At 41.5% G+C, this 21,435-nt stretch overlaps 1 protein-coding gene across 2 annotated transcripts; it reads left to right on the forward strand.

The window, feature by feature from the left end:
• The first annotated feature begins 2,767 nt into the window (after window positions 1-2,767).
• On the forward strand, window positions 2,768-21,166 carry LOC112459975 (mastermind-like domain-containing protein 1). Of its 2 annotated transcripts, none has more exons than XM_025024363.1 (2): window positions 2,768-3,141; window positions 18,004-21,166. In XM_025024363.1, the coding sequence occupies exons 1-2, from the start codon at window positions 3,120-3,122 to the stop codon at window positions 19,185-19,187; spliced, it is 1,206 nt and encodes a 401-aa protein (XP_024880131.1). In that variant the 5' UTR covers window positions 2,768-3,119; the 3' UTR covers window positions 19,188-21,166. The 2 variants fall into 2 exon arrangements, with proteins under 2 accessions (XP_024880131.1, XP_024880130.1); XM_025024362.1 differs by having other exon boundaries at window positions 2,771-3,171.
• The last annotated feature ends 269 nt before the right edge of the window (window positions 21,167-21,435 follow it).

Consider the following 21,435-nt stretch of genomic DNA (forward strand, 5'->3'; position numbering starts at 1 on the left):
CTAAATGATTAAATTTCATTAACGAGAGGAAGATCATGAAAGAACAAATTGTTTATCTCGTTAATTGTATATTTTGCTAGAGAAGAAATTGCAGCTTTCAATTAAGCGTATTCGATCAATCGAATAAAAAGAAGCAGTTACGTGCGCCGTGGGAAAATAATAACGCGATTAAATAAAAAGTTCCGGACGGCCTTGATCGGTTACGCTTGTTGATGCGCGGCCAATTTCTGGTTTGACAAGTCCGACTACTGTCGAGACGAAACACGGGACTCGTTGCAACCACGAAAATGCGACCCGCAATATGCGAACCACGTTCGAGGCACTATGATAGAATTGTTCCACGAGAATACAATTAAAAGATCATAAATGTTTTTTTTTCTGTTGAGATAGATTCCGTCTTCGTTTATCGACGAAAATTATAACTATAGGAAAAATTGAAAATTAAATAGGCCAAGGAAAAATGAAGATTTAAATGATTTCATTTACACACGAACTAACGATCGAATTAAACGAAGCTGGTAATTCCGTCTCTTACAAAGCAAAATGCGCTAATCCGAGCGGATTGGCCATATGGATTGGCCATCGTAGATTCTGGAGAACATACAGCTGTGTCTGCAGATGGTGACCATACGAACACGTGGTTACGGTGTCAAGTACGGAAATATACTGAAATATTTCCAGAATCATAAAATCGGTAAAATAATGGAAAGACACTATTGTCTCGCTACTTGACCCGTATAGAATCCTGAATTACATATGACGAACATGGATGCATGTTGCATTTGTGGCGAAATAAAGTCCCACGTTTCGAAAGGATGCGATGGAAGAAAAATGTGTACATGTGTTAACAGTATGCAAGTCAGTTGCATGTGAACAAAATGTAACGCTCACATGGGCAATAATAATTATTTTAATTCGTAATTATGTAACAAATAAAAAACAAATATATGATAATTCAGAAAACTGAGAAAATAATTCAAAATTGAAAAAATTATACATATATTACTTGTATTCTTTTAATTAATACACACACATGCAATAGAAATCAAAATTTGTCTTTACATATATATGTTTTTTCTTTTATTCTTTTTATTATCTTTGCTACTTATATCGATAAGTCTCATATAAAGTTTAAAACACTTGATTCGCTAACTAAATTTCTAAATAGATACAGATTCAATGATTATTTACTAATAACTGCTCATTTATTGATACACCCAGCCTGGTTTAACATCAAACTTCGATTTTGTCCTGTAATTATTTTACCGCGACGGATTGTCGTTGCGTTCGCACAGGCCCGCAAGTATTTACGATTCGGCGGAACGACGATCACGAGGAAAGAAGTGGCCCTAATACCCGCCCGTGCGCAATACGCCCGCGGGTGTTTCCCATGATTTTGGCATAACGAGAACATTCTTTCAGGAGGACAGGAGCGTTGCACCGGGTCTGCGTCCGGCGAACACGTGATAGCCGTGGATACCTAGCGGAGGACACTGCGAAAGGGAACGGAAAGGGCGAGGATGGTCGGAAACGAGGGGGCGGTAAAAGAACCAAAAATTCGGAGGTCGAATCTCCGGGAGATCAACGGCGGTAAACGGCCTCCGTCTCGAGACTCGGGGAAAGACTCCTGCGGTGGTCAGTGAGTCCCATAAACTCGCGATTCTTGGCCGCCCGCGGCATCTACTCCGCACACGCACATTACACATGCAAACCGCACACTCGCAGCACGTTCGAGAGCGCTACCACTGGTGGGTGGGCAGAGCGGCTATAAGGCACGACGAAAGAGAGATGAATGTAGAGAGGAGAGACCCGTAGGGTCAGCGCAGTGGAGACTTGGGGGAAGGAGGACGAGGCGAGGGAACAGGCGCAGGGAGAGAAAGAGAGAGAAAGAACCAAGCGAGTGGTACAGAGAAACTGTGAGCTAAACTCTCAGCCTGCTGGCGCCGCTCAGTCGGCCCCCGCTAACTCCCGCCGCCAACAATGCGTGCACTTCTCCCCCTCCCCCTCGTCCCCTGTGGCCATCGCCACCACCGACGCCAACGCGCTGCGTCGTCTAACATCTCGGTGGTTACTAATACCAGCGGACGGCGACATCGCACCACAATCAACGGCGCCAACATCGGACACCAGTGTCGCATCGAGAATCATTGATCACGAATCAATAGGAATCATTTAGAATCGTCAAAACCATTACGTCTTAACGTCATTAGGAATCAAGCATGAGAGACATCAAGCCATTCATTATTGTTATGCTACTGCGTCGGACCCTAACGTCCATCGAGATTCAACATAGCGGACCAATATTCTTATTGTTATTGTCATAAGCTGCGACGCGCCTAGCATCACAGTGGATAGTGACACATACCACTACTATCACTGGCGCCAACGCCAACGCCGTGCCGCTCTCTGTCACGGGATCTTTTCCGGCGCGATGGAACCCCCACCATCGCGACACTCTCGTATTGCCGCGCGCGTTTCGAGTCGACAAAGCTTGTGGGTGAGAGAGGGAGGCCGTATCCGCGGCGACGTCAGGTCGCCGGTGTTGCTGATATAGTGGTAGTAATACAGGCGGTAGTAGTTCAGTAGTACTACTAGTGTTGCTGGTGCTGATAGCGATGGTGTGACGGTGCGACGATGGTGGTAGTGGTAACGGAGTAGTGGTGGTGGTAGTGATAGTGGTGATGGTAGCGCGACGACGTCTACTAGTGGCGGTAAAGCTGGTGATGGTGGTGGTGGTGGAATGGAGCGCGGACCAGTCGAGCCTCCCTCGCACACGTAAGAGCATGAAACGGAGTCGAGAGTACACGAGGCGAGCCAGTTCGCTGTCGACTGCGTTCGGAACAGGACGTCTGTTGTCCCGTGTCGAGTTTATCGCCTGAACGCAGACTCGCAAGGGAACTGCTTCTGAACATCGCATTCGTTCGGTAAACGGAGTTTATTTTTTTTTTTTGCTGGGATTACCAGGACCCAGCCAGAGTTTTGTTCTATTCGTGCCGAGATTTTATGGATCTGTATCACTCGAGGGAAAAAGGAAAAAAGTGTATATATTTGTGCGTGAGGGTGCGTGAATCGAGGAAGGAAGTAAACCCGGTGAAGTGCCGGTGGTCCATGAGAGGAAAATGACCGACCACGTGGTGGAAAGTACGTTCGAGCTTTCAGCTTTCATGAAAGGTGAATTTTAGCCCGTAGTCCGTAGCGCGCGCTCCACGGACTTAAACAGAGAGATGACACGAGACCAAAGCGAACGTGATCATTTTAGATTGCTGATGACTTTAATCTCGGTTTAACTTACTTTTTTATCCTCTTCTAATTCCGATAATTAGAGAGAGATTTAAAAAAAAATAAGTTAAATCGAGATTGAAGTTAATCTACATTGGTAGAAATGGACACGAGTATTCCATCTCCAGTTTAATCTAAGTTTGTTTCCCATTCCTTCAACATGCTGAAGTTGATACAGAAATAGTTGACGTAATCAAGCCGTAACGAATGGAAAATTCGAACAAATAATTGACACTAATAGTCACTATTTACCTATTTACCGCAAACTGTGAATAGCAGGTCTAAAAACAGAACAATGTTCTACATCTGAAGTACATTAACCCACTTCAGCCTGTGATAATTATGATAGATAATTTTCCCATTTATCTGTTCTAGATTTGATTTGTCTTAAGAGCTTTCGTTTTCGCATATTCTCGTGTCATCGCTCTAAATACTCTAAGCGCTTTCAACTAGAAAATAAGACTCCAAATTGTGAAAAGATAATAATCCACGCACAATTTAAACTCATTTACATCTCTAACCGGCGTGCGCCAGATTGGTTTCGTCGATCGCCGACTTTAAAATCGACATGTGCCAATTTGACATCTCGATGCGCGATAAAATCCATTAAAGCAGTATTCCGCTGAATAACACCAATATACCTCTAATGCACCGTAAATCATCATGTCGATCGTTCGAATGCGGGCCGATCGATCGGCCTCCCCTTGGTGGGGGGACCGATAATTATCATTATAAGCGGCGCCAACGCCGCGGAATGGAGAGATCGCGACTGGATATGAATCAGGAACGGGGGAACGAAAGGGGAATCGCCCTGCAGGGGATGATTGGAATAGACTTGTATACCGATAAGGATTAGGCGAGTAGATATCCGCGCGTAAATGAATAGATACGCGGAATAGGATGAGAGAGTACACAAATGCGGGAAGATTGCCCTTATTAGCTGCACTCTCGTTACGCTCTCCCGTCTGCATCCTATTTTTTTCGAAGCAGAGCGGAGCAAATGCGACTTGAATACCAAACATCTGATATTCATTTATCTGGAACATTTTTAATATCCCAGTCGAATATCTTGGCTTGGCTTGAATTAAAACAGATTTAGTGTATAGTTTAGTGGCGATTCTAACGAAACGTTACGAATTTGATTGACACAGTTTAAAGATTCAAATTATTAAATCTATGATAATAATATAAGGATGTTTTCTTCTTTTTATATCAAAAGCGTCGACTTTAAATTCACTAACATATTCACAACTGGGACTAGACTATTGCTGTTTACGTTAGATGCCGGTGATATCGGATGCCGGATAATAGTCCCGGCATTTTTACTGGACGCCGAAGGTACATAGTATCGCGATCTCGATCGAGAGAGAGAGAGAGAGAGAGAGAGAGAGAATAGAAACGAGAATGCGAGGCAGAAGGCGGCGGCGACGGTGACGGCGACGGCGGCTGTGGCTGCGACGGCGCCAGCGTGGGTCGCCACATACACGCACTGCTACAGAGATACGATCCCGGGTAACAGACGACCCCCTTTGACCGAGCTTGAAATCGGTGCTGAGCATCTATGCGTAAACAACGATGCTCGGAACAGCAGAATCAGCGCGATGCGCCGATTTAAGCTAACGCCAGCGGAAGACCGAAACCTGATGATTTGTATGCTGTATGTATGTGTATATGTATAAATGTTAGATATATGCGTCTCGATCTAACAATCGGCATGAGATGTCACACGAGAATAGAGTACATTTTGTCGTCTGAATCTATTGATGAAACGGTTGAAAATGATTACGTATGAAGTGGTCAATGAGACATTTATCTATGATATTTGATATCAAAACGTCATTTTATAGATGTTTCTCAGAAACCGATAACGCAGAAGTATGCAGTCGTTGAAATACTAAACGGAGTGATAACAGTTAGGAGTAAAAACAGGATTCTACCTAACCATGACAAGCATATATCTTTGTAATCGAATCCTAGAGCGACAACTCGTTAAACGTAACAGTTTTCATGTAATACTTGTAGGATTAATTTAATTGCACAGAATTCAGTTATATTGCTAGTTATATTGCTCGCTATTTTACTAATTTTCTTAATTTATTGCCGCTCGCATTATATCAAACTTATTAATTAATATCTTCGTGATAGAGAAGATTAGGTATTACTTATTCCTGCAATATGTGAATATTATTATATCAAAATTACAACAACAATATTATTAGGATTTTTTTTTAGCAAAAGATTTAATATAAGCACATATATGTGTGAAGAATTAGTATTGCTTTTTAGTTTCTTGTTTCGCTGTTTATCGTGATGGACGAATTTTCGCAGTATTATAGAAGAAATAATAATATTCGATCGTGTCTTACTTTTTCCACTCTTCGCAAATCGAAAAAAAACAGATCGAAAAATCGTGTCAATAAACTGTTACACCGTTGATCAATGCGATTAATCGTACGTATGTTAATGTCAATGCTCGCCACTTAATTGTGACGTGCTCAAATCCAATATTTATCAGCGGTGTTAAGAGGTTACATATACGTTTGACACGTTGGCTTTAAAACTAGGTCGAACTTAACGAATTTTTATTGTAGGTAAAATTATGTTTTATTAAAAAATAAAAATACATGTTTTGTAGGGTACTCTTTTGAGAATATCTCTCAAAAATTAAAAACTATCAAAAATTGAGGCAGCTATTTTCCTGAAACAATGTTTTAAAAATCGGTACCAGAAATATCTCGGAGACTAATAAATTGGTTTGCATGAAAATTTTTCAATCTATGGCTTGGTTTTTTATAAATAAAAGAAAACCCCAATTTTCGTAATAAAAAATCGCATTTTTTGTTACAAATCGCTGCCAAAAAATTCGAAAAATCAATATTTTCAAAATCGGCTATGATAAACATTAGTTTTCTTCATCTGACGGAAAATTTTTGTTTTTTGTTTCACATGAGAGGGGATGGAGGTACCGCAAACGCCGTTTTTACAAACACCGGTCGGAAAAATAGCTGTCAGGACCTCAACTTTTGATATTTTTTATTGAAATTTTCAAGAGATATTCTCAAAAAAGACTACTTTACAAGATATGTATTTTCATTTTTTATATATACATATATAATTTTACCACAATAAAAATTCGTTAATTTCGATCTAGTTTTAGGCCTGTCAAACGTGTGTAACCCCTTAAATGCATCGATCGCGATAATGTCGTGCGTGGGCGATTGCGTGAGTCGTAAAAAAATATTAATGAAAGACTAGATTGCGTGCGTGCCGTTCGATGTTTTCTCGCGTAAATCTACGCCCCTGTCGGCATCATCAACGAGACATAAAGTTAATTGAGATAACTGAAGTGCTGTTAGCATAATACCGCGATATTATTCAACGATAAAATTAGTAGTCAGCGTTTTCCGATGATTTCAGCACGCCTGAATGGTTAATACAATAATTAATAAGTGGTCGGTACAAATGATAAAGTGTGTCGAGATATTTGTCGATAAATAACACCTATTTAAACACTCTAGATTATTTTATTATCTCACTTAATTTACTTCTGTTTTTTTTTATTTACTTGAGTTTAATTTATTTTTTATTGCTTCGTTAATTTCCGTTATTTTATTAATCTTTTTTCTACATATTATCAAAAAGTTATCAATAATTATAAAAAATCTGTTATATAGTAGTGGCTCTGATTCTGATTGAAACGTTATTACTAACTTTACAACCAATGCCGTTTATTACAGACAGTATAGCTTCGTAAATACCATATTTATTGATCTCGGAGCAATCATCAATCTTATCGTGGAGAAACATCACAGCTTCATTCCGCTATCATAATCGGCCGACACGAAAGCGTGCAGAAAACAAGCATTTTAATTAGATCGTGTCTGCCCTCCACGCGATAACTATAATCGAGATAGTACCTATCGCCTGTTACTACTTAAGTTGCTACGCGCTCATTTACATATCTCATCTCCTCGACCGACTACTTTTACTCTCAAACCTGCCGCCGGCATCGGCAGCAAGTGGCGTTACGCCTGATTTCGACTGCAGTGAGTCGCAACGAAGAAATGACTTCTCGTAAGTTTCACGGGGTCAAAATTATAAGAGAGAAGGAGACAGAAAAAAGAGAGAAAGAGCACCATCATTCGTTTATCACTGCATGCATATTCTTACGCGCAAATGGGCGCACTTTTATGCGCTTCATTTTCATATTCGCGATGTCATTGCGACGTATTTGCCTTTCGCGTGATATCCGTCGACTTTGGCCGAAAGTAAATATGTTTATGTATTAAAACAAGAAAACACGTTTATATTATTAATACAGAACATTATACCAGCGCGCAGTGCTACCGTATGCATATAATAATTAAAGGTCGACACTGCAGGCAAGTACAATAGCATGGAAATTTTACAGAGTGTCCGTGATACACTCGGCACATTTCACTTTTAGATATCTGAAAAGTTTCGACCCGATCTTTCTCTTGGCAAATATTCGATTGAACGTCATTTTTTCGCCGCTTCGTAATTTTCAACGCTGGACAATTTAACGGCTACTCAATTAAAATTCTCAAATTAAAATTCTATTAAAAACAAACACGTCGTACATATGCGGCACAATATTATTACAGTTAAATAGCATTGTACGAGATGTCTATAGATCGGTCAACACTCCGTTCCGACACTTCGTAGACGCCTCGGGCAACGGCACAATACTCAATACAAATTTCGCTTGGGGTTTATTGCGCCGGCTTTGACCTCGCCTCGAGAATGTAATCGATACCCTATTGAGTCCCGTCACAAATACAAAGGATGTCACGAGGCGAAGGGACTCCCCCATCGCCACCCACTTATGCATTACGGGTCCCGCACCTGCTACCTGCTACCTGCGGTGCCACTAACTTCGATAATAGCTATCCTTCGCGAAAAAAAGGAAGAGCCTCTTGACCTTCGTCCTGTTATGAAAACAAGATCGTATCTGAAGAGATCTTCAATTTCCGCATAAATTTACATAACGCGCGACCGAAGGCGTAGTTTTGACTTACAAGCGTCAACAAAATTGTTTACTATTTCCCAAGAAACTTATCTTAAAAATGACGTAAATAATACGTGTGTAATAATTTCGAAACCATCCAACGTATATTATATACATATAATCGATGATGTACGATGAGAGCATTGCGATGCACGCGACAGCGAGCCACTTGTTCTCGATTGTACGATTGGATTGACGTGATTAAAATAAGCGGTCCTCGGTATCCGGATCTCACCCGCGCCAGAAATAATCGGCGACGAGAATTCCTCACCGTAGATAAAAAGAGATAATATAATCTGTCGAGGAAGATGCTATAATAATAAAAAAAAAAACGATCGTCCTCGAATCCTTTTTGCACAGAGCTTACAAATCGCCACTGATACAAAATTTACGCGATATCACGTATACGCATTCGTTCGTATATTATAACTCACGATTTTCTGTTAGTTTAAACACAGATGAGTAAATACGAACGATCGCGCGAGTCGGCGGCGTAGCACGTGGGCGGTTTTACACGTGTTTATTACGCGGATTGATATGCACCGCAGCGTCCGCAGCACACGCGTAAAATGAGAAAAACAAACATTCGATAGGTAAATTCATCAATAAAATTTTTACCTATTTTTAGGAGCTATACCTCCTAAAAATATCAAAAAAAAATATATATACATATTTTAACAACGAGCAGATTACAAATTCGGAGAAAAATGTAACGGTGATTTTTTTCAAGATAAAGTGTAATATCTCTTTTTAAATGTTTGCGAATTGCGTTAATTAAAATTAAATTAAATTTTGGAAGGAAAAACGAATCTTTACAGATATAAATAAATAATAACGTCTTTATTTAATTTCAATTTATAGTCGAGCCTGAATTATTTTTACTGTGATATTGAATATTAAAAATTTTTGAAAGTTGTTTATTAAGAGAATATTAATTTTAAATAGTTTGAACTTTCTTTTCTTATTTTAATTTAAAAATATTATCAACTTGAAAATACGCATTTGGAGGATAATTTACAAACTTTTAATGAGTTAAGTATGAATATAAGAAGTTAAGTATGAACATGAACCAGTAAATATTTGCTACAAATCAGCAACATGATAAGAGACTTGAAAGTTATTTTGAAATGTACGGAACACACGTAAGGCCGACACAGAATGACATCAGAAAAATTCATTCAGATTGGATAACTTGGAAGGTACAGCTAAACTCACAACGATTTCTTGGAATTCATTATTATTTCTTATTAAGATGATATCTTCTTTCATTTTTAGAAATCTGATATAAATCTTACTAATTAAATATATAATTATCTCACTGTATGGATAAGGATATTTATTTTATAAATCAAGTCCCTTCCTGGCAATTGTAAACTGAAGTAATAAATTCTATTCTGTATAATTATTTCACATCACTGGTCTCTTATTTTATAAATTTTATAATTACATTATTATCAAAATTATTAACGGTTAAAACTAAAGCATGCGGAAAACACGATACTACTCGAAGGTTCGATATCGATGCGAGTTAAGCATGCTGGCAAAGGCCAAGACATAAGGTCAATAAGAAAGAAAGAGAGAAAGAGAAAGGAAGAGAATTCTCGTATCACATGTCTCCGATCGATATCTTCATTTGATGTTATTAATGCCCGTGCACTTTCTCTAATGACGCCTTATAAATCATGATCAATATTTTATTGTGGAAAGAGAACTAAAGTATAACAGTAAAAGTAAATGTTACTTAATTAAAGAAATATATACATAAATACATATATAAATATATAAAATAAATAAATGTATTATTTAATATGAATTAGATATTTGTATGAATTCTAAATGCCAAATGCAATTAAATTAAAAATTAATACTTCGATGCTGCATCGTTTATGCAAACGAGCTGTCGGAATAAATCATATTTTTTTTTAAGGAAGAAAAGAAAAGAAAAGAGAAAGCATGAGCGAGAAAACAATTTGACTCCTAGATCACGCACGAGAAAATATTGGCAAAAAACAAATTACACTTTCAGCACGTACCGGCATTGTGTTTACGCGAAACCGCCCAATGCCAATCGACCAGAACGCGATAGAACGGACATATAACCGCGCAATACGAAAAAGCGGCGGAAGAGGTGAAAAAGTAGAAAACAGAACGAGCGTGAAGAAATGGAACAGACACACGAGCGTTCTCGCGATCGGGCCGGTCGGTCGCGCAAATGACCAGCCCGGTACATCGAGTCACGCTCGCTCTCACGACCATCTGGCTAGCGCCATTGCCTCTCTCTCTCTCTCTCTCTCTCTCCTCCTCTCTGCTGTTAGTCTGCTTCTCTTCTAGACAATCTCCTCCGATTCCCGTCCCCAAGACGACACTGAATGCGCACGTTCGCATCGGGCTTTCTCTTATCATTCACGAGAGAGAATACTCGGATGTCGTGAGAGACATAAGAATAATTTCACGACGAGTTATAGATCGTTTCGCGGCGAATTAAGTTTCCTTTGGTAGCAGATTCTACGAACAAGTTCACCGAGCGAAATTTTTCCATTTTACGTAACAACACGGTAGTCCGTAATGCAATAAATAATTGGCTAACGATCGCGAAGGTCAATCGCGTCGGATACGAAAAAACGCGATGGCAGCGACAGTTTTGCTGCGACAGCGAAATTCCATCTCTCATGGACAGACGTGCTCCGATCGAAACCGCGAAAGTATTGATGCCGTCTCGTTATCCGGATCGAACCGAATCGAGCACGACGAACGAGCCGCGGGTCGATTTGTTTACGTCGGACGAAGAAACTGCGCGACTGGTAACCCTCGCCTCAGTTCGGAAACAGCCGCTCTTGCGCGGTGTATTGGCGCAGCGCGATAAATGCCGCGCGCTCCTCGCGAGGATCGGGACAGGAAACGGCGCATCCACACACGGCGGCGGAGTCGCGTCGCGTCGGCGAGATTTATCGGCGAGACTTGTTTTTTTTATTTCCTCCTCCCTTCCCTTTTCTTCTCTCTTCCGCGCGCTCTCTGGCTTCGCCGCTCGCTTCGCGGAAAGCCTCCGGCGGAAATGCGACGCGCCGCCACACGAGAGTGGAATATAATAGCGCGAGAGCGAGGGATAGCTCTCCCGTCGTTGCGCAGTCTTCGCGCACAATTTCCCTTTTGAACATTACCGAAATCCGTTTGCATCTGGCTTACAATTAATTCGAAGAAGCACGACGATTAGGCAAGTTAATCAAAAATAATTGTTTATAAATGGATATTTTGATTTATCGTTAAATTGTCTTGTTTTTGGAAAAATCCTCGTTTCAACTGGGCTATCCTCAAAGAAATATTTTATTATAATTTTTGTGATATTCCATTTCAAACAGAAAATTGTAAGTAAAAAAAGAAAGTAATCTTTTGAAATAGTCAATTACATGGAAGCATCGTTGACAGTCCAAGTTTTGACGGTCCAAACTCCGCAACGTCACACGTATTGATAAAAATATATTTTAATATTTTTCTTTGAATGACATGCAAGTAAATCTTATTCTGCTAATTAAAAAATAATTTGTTTCGTTTTCTTGTTAATATAATGCATGTATTATTCTCTGTTTCATTAAAAAAAAAAAAAACATATGCATTATATTACTACTAAATTTTACTCACATTTTGATCAATCACACATCTTATTTTAATTTTAATCCAATCCCCCACAGTTATGTCTTTTACAGCATATGCCCTGACGCCGGTTATTTTTGCAAGCGCGACGAATAGCGTGAGCAATGCACGGCTTGCCGTCCCCCCCTCGCCCCAAGAAAAAGAAAGAATAATCAGACGCTTAATTCGGTCGGCGCGCACACTTTCGCGCCCACGCTCGACATGCCGCAGTCTTAAATCAACGCTCTCAAGCTGTCGCATAATTCTCCCAATAACGCCGCGGCGAAGGCGACGCGCACGGTAAACGCGCCCACGAGCGGCGACTGCGAAACGCATTGACACGCGTCAAAACGGTAATCGCTAATAGAGAACCGCTCGTTAGGCAATCGTTAAGTATCGCGGTATATCGGAGGGAGATCATTAGGCACACATACGACACGTACCCGTATCGGTCGGCGATCTAAAGTCATCGTCTCGGCGGCGCGGCGATCGTGCGGACTCTCGTATTACGTCGCCATTACGCCACGGTAACAGGTGATTATTAGCGGCCCACGGCGGCGCGCGGCGTCTCGCTCGGCGCCGGATGCAATTGGCGTCGCGTAATTACGCGAACTAGTCGACATCACGCGGCTCTGGCGCTTTATAATCGCGCAAAAGGCGGCTGGCGCTTGACGGACAAGCGTCCGGCGATATACAAGCAGCGCGCGATGACGGAAAACCACTCGGCGAATGATCTACGATCGAGAGCAACCTTATTTCCCTTATTTAGCTCGGTTCGTTTCATTCGCCGGGACCCGCTTATCGATGAAAGAGCAGCGGTGTCTCAATTTGATGTCAATATCTTGCGACGCATTCCCTCGAGATGAACTTTAATGATCATTTCTGGTTTATCAACACGAAACTTAACACAAATATTACACATCCTATGGTAATTTAGAGATAATATCCTTCATGAATACATCATAGAGATAAGATTTCAAGTTTGAAGAAAATACTTGAAATTTTCCTTTGCATTGTGCTTCACGTATTCAAACGGAAATAGACTGATTGTTGACATTAATATTATCGTCGCATTCATTGGTGTTATGAAATGCGCGTAGCGAATATTTTAGACGCATCAATCATGCATCCTACGTGCACGTGCTCTTTTTCCCTGTTTTCATCGAATCTCTTTTAATTGAGGCCATAGATCACGCTCGAATCTCTTATCGCTTATCGAATTCTTCTTGCACATTACATTACTGCGCAAAAGAGACTAGGAAGCGCATGATCGCTTCCTAAACAATATCGCTCCAATTCATTATCACCGACAATTTCGAAAGTCGTCGCGTGGACGATTGAATTTCGGCCACGTGCGCAAGAAGCGTCTGCGTACATTTATATTTAGCTACTTCAGTTCTATAGAAAGCTCCCGAGAGCAGTTGGAAGTTTTCCGACACGTTCCACGTGTTCCCGCCTTCGCCGTCTCTTCAATCTTCCACGTGGGATGCACTCTTAGTGCCTCCCATCTCAATTAAAAAGAGAAAAACAAGTTTTCTGTTTTCTTTTTCTGCTTATGAATGAAATGGAAAGTATCCGGATTTATTTTTATTTAACGCGTTTGAAATCTTTAAATATTTTATTCCAAATTTATGTTGAATTTATCGAATTATTTAATAAATAAACTTATTAAATGAATAAAACTAATGAAACTTATTAAATAATTGTCCCGGTAAAATTCATATTCTTCGTCGATTAATAAATGCCACGGTAAAAATAATAATACATCTCGAATTAAACTTGTTAAAACACTCATGATTCATTAAATTTCGTCCTCCATAAAAGAATTTGTAATAATTAAGGAACAATTTGGACATCAGAACCGAGGCAATGACACGGTCGTACATAACAATGATTTCGATAGGGCAAACACAGCTGTGTGGCAGACGCAACATCAAATAAGAAGAATTTTTTCCACGAAGAGGATGCTTCTACGAAGCGTCACGTATAGAAGATGCGCACCCGGCGCGACGGAAGACCCGGCGGAAGGTCGGCGTTACAAGCCGTTACGTTCTCCGGCGCGAGAGTTTGCACAGATGTGCCCGGCGTGTTTGAACAAATGCGAACGAGACGGCGGAGGTACATACGTCCCCCGAGACATTTCGCGAGCGCCTGTCGCGAAATGGCACGAGCGCGGACTCCAAGTGCGCGCGTCCGCAGACAGATCTCGATCGCCCTCTAAACTGACGACGGTCCCCAGCGGGATATCATTATTCAATTAGCCGTCTAGAAACTGCAGAGAGAGAGATTGAGATCCTTTCTAGGTCAAAATTGCTCCACGTGGATCGTAATCGCATCCGAACCTCGGGCGGTCTAATTTTGTATTTTGCGAGGAAAAGAACGGCACGTGTGTCCCCTTTATTTGCCTTTGTTCGGTCGTTTTATCCGGTTATAACTTAAACTGCGAATATTCTCCTGTTTTTTTTTGCAGAAAATTTTGGAGGGAAGATACATCCTGTTTGAGATGACTGAGATGACACAATCAGTAGCACGCAGCGAGTCGTAAACGCGCGACCTCCTTCGTCGACTTAGTTTTTTTTCGTCCGATATTTATGAATCGGCCGATGATCGAGCATGTGTCTCGGCCGGCGCCTACTGATGACCCCAAATGACCTAAACTCTTCCCGGCACCGTCGCGATAATTTCCTTTCCACGCGCTCGCGACCTTTCGTTTTTTACGCGTGTGATAAGATTACGAGGCGATGAAAGTTTTTCTATGTAGAGATGCATAAATTTAGCAGATTGTCGTTACTTTTGGTATCGGTACCACGCACGCAATATCGTCTTTAAAAATACTTATGCTTTTCACTTTGTCCGCATTGTTTAAAGTAATTAAAGAAAAACTGATAACCAATTATGTAGAGCTCGATATTTAGGCGCGTATTCTCAGTTCATTTTTATCATAAATGCGCACATTTAGCATATAGTTTACGTTACATATACTATGGAATCTCAGAAATAAATGGCGCGCAATTATCGATGAAAGTTAACTGATGAGCCTTATAGTCAATATCGAAAATGCAGCATTATGGGTACTTATAATATCGATGCATCGGTAATAAGCGAGTTCAAGTAAACACTACAAGGAAGAGATTTCTTCGTTCGTTAAAACAATAATAATCGTCGCCAATGGCGGTGGCAGATGGCTGCTATCGAGAGTGCGGCCTTGTTATCGGTACGATAACGCTTCTAAACTAACACGCGCGACGAACAGAGATGCCAGGTGGCCAGTTAACGTTATCTCACTTGCGCGAGAGCAGCTCCGCCTCACTTGTTCGCGCTTTCCCGTTCTATTATAATTCGCCCTGCTTTTCGATCCAATTTGTTCGGCGACGAAAAGAGGAGCGGCGGCATTGAACAAACTGGGATCTCGTTCCAATTAATCCAACTTTAACCCATGACTTATCGCGTCGCGAGAAGTCAACGCCGTTGGTCGCGCTCGAGCCGAAACGGCGCTGCGGCGGCGGCGGACAGGGAATCTATGTTTAGCTCCAATCGGCGGGCACTTACCGCGCTCGGAGGAATTCCGGCGAGGAGCCCTTCGGTTGGACGACTTCCAAGATACGCGGTATCTACGAGAGATTTTCGGGAAAGCGTCCGCGCCGAGGTCAGCGTGATCGCCAACCAGAAAGGAAAGACGATCCAGTTGCGATCCCGTCGCGATTCGCGATCGCGATGACTCCTCTCCTCACGGAAAGGCAATAAAAGGAGAGCAACGAACAGACGAGGTTGGCGCCAGCGCCATGTGGCGGCCGTGCTCTGCTCTTCCCAGCTTGTTTCTCTCGAGAGGAGAGGACACGAGAAAAAGGAAGAGTATAGAGCGGCGGAGAGGAGAAGGGTGAGAAATGGCGTTTATTAATACCGCAGCATCGAAATCCAGCCGGTTTACGCCATTTGTCCCTTAGATTTCTAATCGGAGAACCGAGGGACTTACTAGCGTATTTTCCAATTATATCTTATTGTTAGACGTTATGAAAATAATTTTTTTCGCACACACATATTTTATCTTATATTTTCTGTTACAAATTATTCCAATTAAAATTAGAGCGTTACAAAATTGGAGAATTCAAGAAAGACAGCTAGTAGTATAAGGACTAAGGACCTTGTGCCAAACGCCGGCTTCGATTTTGAATAAATACAGCGTCAGACGCCTCTTAAGGATGTTAACTGATTCCATTCACAGTAATCGTATTCGGGAGAGGAGACCGATAGTAAGACGGAAAGAGAGAGAGAGTGAATGCGAAAACGAGACAGAGCGAGATGAAAGAATCGCGCCGGCTGTGGCGCCAGTGATCCGCGATCGAGAAATCCGATGCATCTGCAACATTGCAACGCTTAAGTTGCGCTCGATCAGTCACTGCGCAGTGAGCGATCATCGGCTCGTATGAATTATTAGCTTCGATCGATGATCGAATGAAACCGACCGTTCGTTTTCGCTACCGAATGCCCGCACGAGAATTCATCGAATAATTTACTTACGTAATCACACGGAAAGAATGTCAAAAAGTTTGAGATCGCGTATCACGGTATCACTCGCGGAATTTTACGTGTCTCGCGGTCGGGAAATGTGAGAAAGGTCGTGAAATCGCGATCGCCGCTCTGACGCCGGATAAAATTACGCACCGTCGTGTTTGCAAACGCATTTGTTACACAAACAAGACAATTACGTCATTCGGTTTGATAACTCGCGCGTTGTATACAGTTTCGCGATTCTTGACTCGTGCGCGTCGCCTTGCGAAACGCGTATTGCTCCAGCTTTTCCAAGAATCTCTAGTCTAGATATTAAAAAAATATATAAATATATACATATATATATATATACATACACATATCGCGTTGTTATTTCGAGGAAAGCAAGAGAACCTCGGTATCTGTAAAAGCACTAAAATCGTGCGTGCGAAATCATATAGAAGTACGCGGAATCATTTTGGCCCCTTCCGAAATGCATCAGACGCTGAAAACAAGCGAGGTGGAACTGTTCGCGCGATGACAAGCGTCTTCGCCGGCGATACTAAAATCAGCGAAATTAGTCTCCGCCTTGGAATCCGAGAGTCGGCTCGGGTCGGCGAAGCGGACGGGAGGAGAGGCGAGCGAAGACGGCGCGAGTATATTATAATCCTCTCTCGCTCGGGTCGGGTCCCTGTGTGCGCGCCAGATGGTACCAGCTGGATGACGCATCAAAGCAGAAAACCTCCCGCGTGTCCGAAGCGCGGTTCCGCCCACGGAATCGCGAGGGAAACACGTGCGCCTCCGCCGCTGCCGCCGTCGCCAGCATCGGCCTCCGTTCCGTTGCGAACACAATCTCATAGTGCGAGAATTCGGTAGGATTTCGTAACGCGCCTACATTACCGAGGAACATTATTTACCTACATGTCGTCCGCAAGTGGACACTGCATGGCACCGCGCATTCAATGACGAATTCCTCGAGCGGTTTATCTTACATTAAAATCATAACCTGATTGATTTATGCGGTAAACGATGTAATTTTTGTAACATTTTTTGTATAATAGAGACGAAGTGTAATATAAACCGCAATTTAATAAAAAAATCTTCGTATCATATTATATGTTCCACATTCTAAAAATACCACGGTATAACATATGCACATAACAATCCAAAGGATAATAGAAAAATTTTGATTATATTTTTAGATTCAGTACACGGAAAAAAAATGAAGTTGCTTCAATTAAACGTCGACGTCACGGGCTGTCACAAGCATATGTAGTTAATTCAATTGGATATTATTGGATCAAATATTTAAATTATTAAAACAATTAATTATATCTGATGTTTTTTGTTCATTAATATTGATGTTGCATCAATAAATTTTATCTCAATAACGTACCGATGCTGTTGATACAATTAACATTATTTTTTTCCGTGTATACCTATAAAAAGGAACGAAAGATTAAATTGTGTGGCGTAATTAATTATTTATTTCTATTATATCGTCTACTTATTATATATCTATAATACTTATAGTGCAGGATAGCCATAACTAACGCGTATTTTTCTCTATTTTGTTACAGCCGGTGTCATGGCGGGTTCCGAAAGGGACAGCGGTTCCTGCAGCAGCGTCGACGAGGACAGCAGATCGAGCCTGCATTCACCTACTTCGTCCGAAGATAGTGTCGAGGTGCAGGTGACACCGATCTCGTTGCGAAACAAGCGGAAGCTAGCGGAGCCGCGGAAGATTCAGGAACCAGCGGTCATCGCGACGCCATTGAAGAAGAGACGATTCGATCCGATCTCCTCCTCGGAGATCGTCTCCTCGACTACCGTGGATCAAGAAGAGGCCAGGTCGCTGAACACGCCGAATCCCTTCCGACCGTGGATTCCTGCTTCCTACAAAAACGAATCCAAGACAACCGTGACTTCGACGACGACGTCGACGAGCACGATCTCCAACACGACAACGACGACAACCACGACGACAACGGCATTGTCCAGCGAGAGAAAAGAAGAAGAAAGGAGGAGAGACCAAGACGAGACGACGCAGAGGCTGCACGAATCGTTTAGGAGACTACAACATTCTCCCGGTCATAATCGATCGGCTGTTTCCTCTCGACGAGAGCCTCGTCAGCGATTGTTCGAGTCATTGGCAACGCCAATAGCGGCAACGACGCCTCCGTCGGAAAGCGTGATCTCTCTACCGCACCCTAGGCTGCAGGACGAACCGTTGTCCTTGGTGGTGAGAAACGAGGCGCCCCGAGTGCCGTCGCATCCCGCTGTAAGTGGTTCCTATGAGAAAACGCCGTCGTACATGATGGAACACCTGTTGGCGACTTCGTCCGGTCGTAATCATCAAAATCACCAGGCTCATCAAAGTCAGCGAAGTCACCAGAGTCACCAAGCGGCCTCCGCGTCGAGACACCACCATCAGGGCGGCCAGCAGAGAAATTACAAGAACATGACAAGGGAGAGACGGATAGAGGCGAACGCTCGAGAGAGAACCAGGGTGCATACCATCAGCGCGGCCTTCGACACGTTGAGACGCGCGATACCCGCCTACTCGCATAACCAGAAGCTGTCGAAGCTATCGGTACTGAGGATCGCCTGCAGCTACATCATGACGCTCGTCAACAGTCTCGGGAAGGACGGCGAGGTGATGGCCACAAAAAGCAACGGCCTGCAAAGCTTGAGTAGCTGCGTGGAGCTGGTCTCCAGGACCATTCAGACGGAGGGCAAGCTCAGAAAGCGGAAAGACGACTAAACGAATCGCGTTTCCACCTGAACAACGGGAACATAATGGAAATAAAGGACAGTGGAGTCTGTAACGGAAACAGAACAGGAGAGATGTTCCGCTCCGCACTGTCAAACGCTTATACACGTCTTCTATTCTCGATGCCATTTGATTCGCGGGGAGGGGAGGACAACCTAGGGTTAAATAAGCCGTTAACCTAAGCAACTGATCCTCGCCGGTTTCTACGCTACGCGTATTAATTCGTATAGACTATAGAGTATCGACCAGGAATGCATTAAATAGAGTCGCGATGGAAGAATTTTCGAAAAGAATAATGATAAGATAATTTAAATTACGTCTTGTTCGCAGAAAACGTTATAGGATACTTGTCGTTTTACAAAAATTGTATGTTACGCTTTTTGAAATCGTAATAAGCTCTAAATTTTAATGGACACACTATCAGCAGAGAATTTCTCGCGGCGCCCGCAATGGGGATTCGTCTACCTACATACCGATAGCAGTTGCGCAATCAGACAATAAATCTTTAGAAAGATTCTCATACTTAGATTACACTCGATTTACAACAGACACTGCTGCAGTCATTACACCGCGTCACGGACATTAGAGAACGACGAACGTACGTTTACGTAGAATTTGACAATTCATGATAGAAGCTAGTCTCGAAGCTATCTTAACCCTTTCGAAATGATAACGGTAAATTTATTACATCTTATTTGCTAATCCCACAAAATACATCGGTATTTTTATCTTAAAGTAAGATAAAATTATGAAAAATATGATTTTTGTACATTCGTAATATCATGAAATTATTTTATAACAAAAATATAAAATCTATTTCCTTATTTTTTTCAATCCTAGAATCCTACAGAATGATTCTTATGAACAAAATTTATTTTTCATGAACATAATAATTCTGTAAATTTCTATTTTCGCGACGATAGATTCACAGAGTATTATGATACACGATGTATTTTTCTGGCGGAATTTTAAATATTCTTCGGTATACGTTGCCGTTTGAAAGGGTTAAATGTGAAGCATGCGAATGCGCCTTAACTCGGCCGAGCGGATTCGTGTGTCGCCTAGAGCGATGATTTTCAAGCTACGATTCATTGAGATGCATTTATTTGAATGAAAGAACAAAAGGAATGATCGGTCGCCTCAAATCTGTTGCACTGGCTTACAAAATGACGATCTAGGAGACATGCGCAAAGACGAAAAAGGACGAATAAAAAAAAGAAAGACAATAATAATATTGCTTGTGGTATTCTTGGTGAGGCGGTGAATGTTATGCATTAAATTACGAAGCTACAAACGGTATCGTCTTCCTAGAACATATGATAGTCAGGTAATGTGTACTGAACATGTGTAATGAAAGTATCATCGCTATAATTAGACAGGATCTGCCAGGATCGTCTCATTTTTCGGGAAGACTACTACTTTTCAATTTTTGGAACTCACTATTGATAATCGAAAACAGAATGTAAATGATATAAGTGTAATATGTGGTTTTTTTTTTAGAATTGGTTTTAATATTATTGAATGTTAATATCGGTAATCTTAAAAAAGTGTATTAAATGATTTTTACTGTGGGATATACGTTAAATTGTTAACAAAAGAATAATTGTGCGCAATTTATTTAAAAAATATTCCGTAGCGTTAACGCTATCGCAATAGGAGGACGTTACCTGATACTGAGATAAAGCTAAAAAAGTAGTCGAAGAGGAGTTGATCTGTGCTCAGTCTTTTCGCGCAGTACCGTCGACTGCGTCTCGATTTTTGTAAATAGTGAATGTAATGATGTGTTACGACTAACGATATATGCCGAAGCGAATGTACAGTAATTGAACGCGGTGCGAGAAAGGAACGCATTTGCACGTTGGCCTTATACGCGACGATCCGATGCGATATTCGATGTGTACCTTTCTATGTTATAAGATAAAAAAAACTTCAAACAAAGTTCAAATGAAAGTGAAATTCAACAACGAAAATCGTGTCTTTTTTGTGCAACAGCCTTCCCTATGCTGGCCATTCCACAACCTTTTCCCATTCTTTCCTCTCACGTAAGTTAGTTATATTTCCCTGAAATTAATATCATTTCTTATTCGCGAATTTTTCGCTCATCAGAAATAGAGCAAAAATATACGGAAGCTCGTCAATGAGTTTTTAATTTATTCTGAATATTATTGCGTACATTTTTTATTCGTTAGCTTAGATTATAGAATTATCAAAAAAATTTATCGCGACCTTCATCGAACAA

This window comes from Temnothorax curvispinosus, unplaced genomic scaffold, assembly GCF_003070985.1.
Source record: "Temnothorax curvispinosus isolate PA1 unplaced genomic scaffold, ASM307098v1 QBEX01010277.1, whole genome shotgun sequence".
In the NCBI taxonomy this organism is placed as follows: Eukaryota; Metazoa; Arthropoda; class Insecta; order Hymenoptera; family Formicidae; genus Temnothorax; species Temnothorax curvispinosus.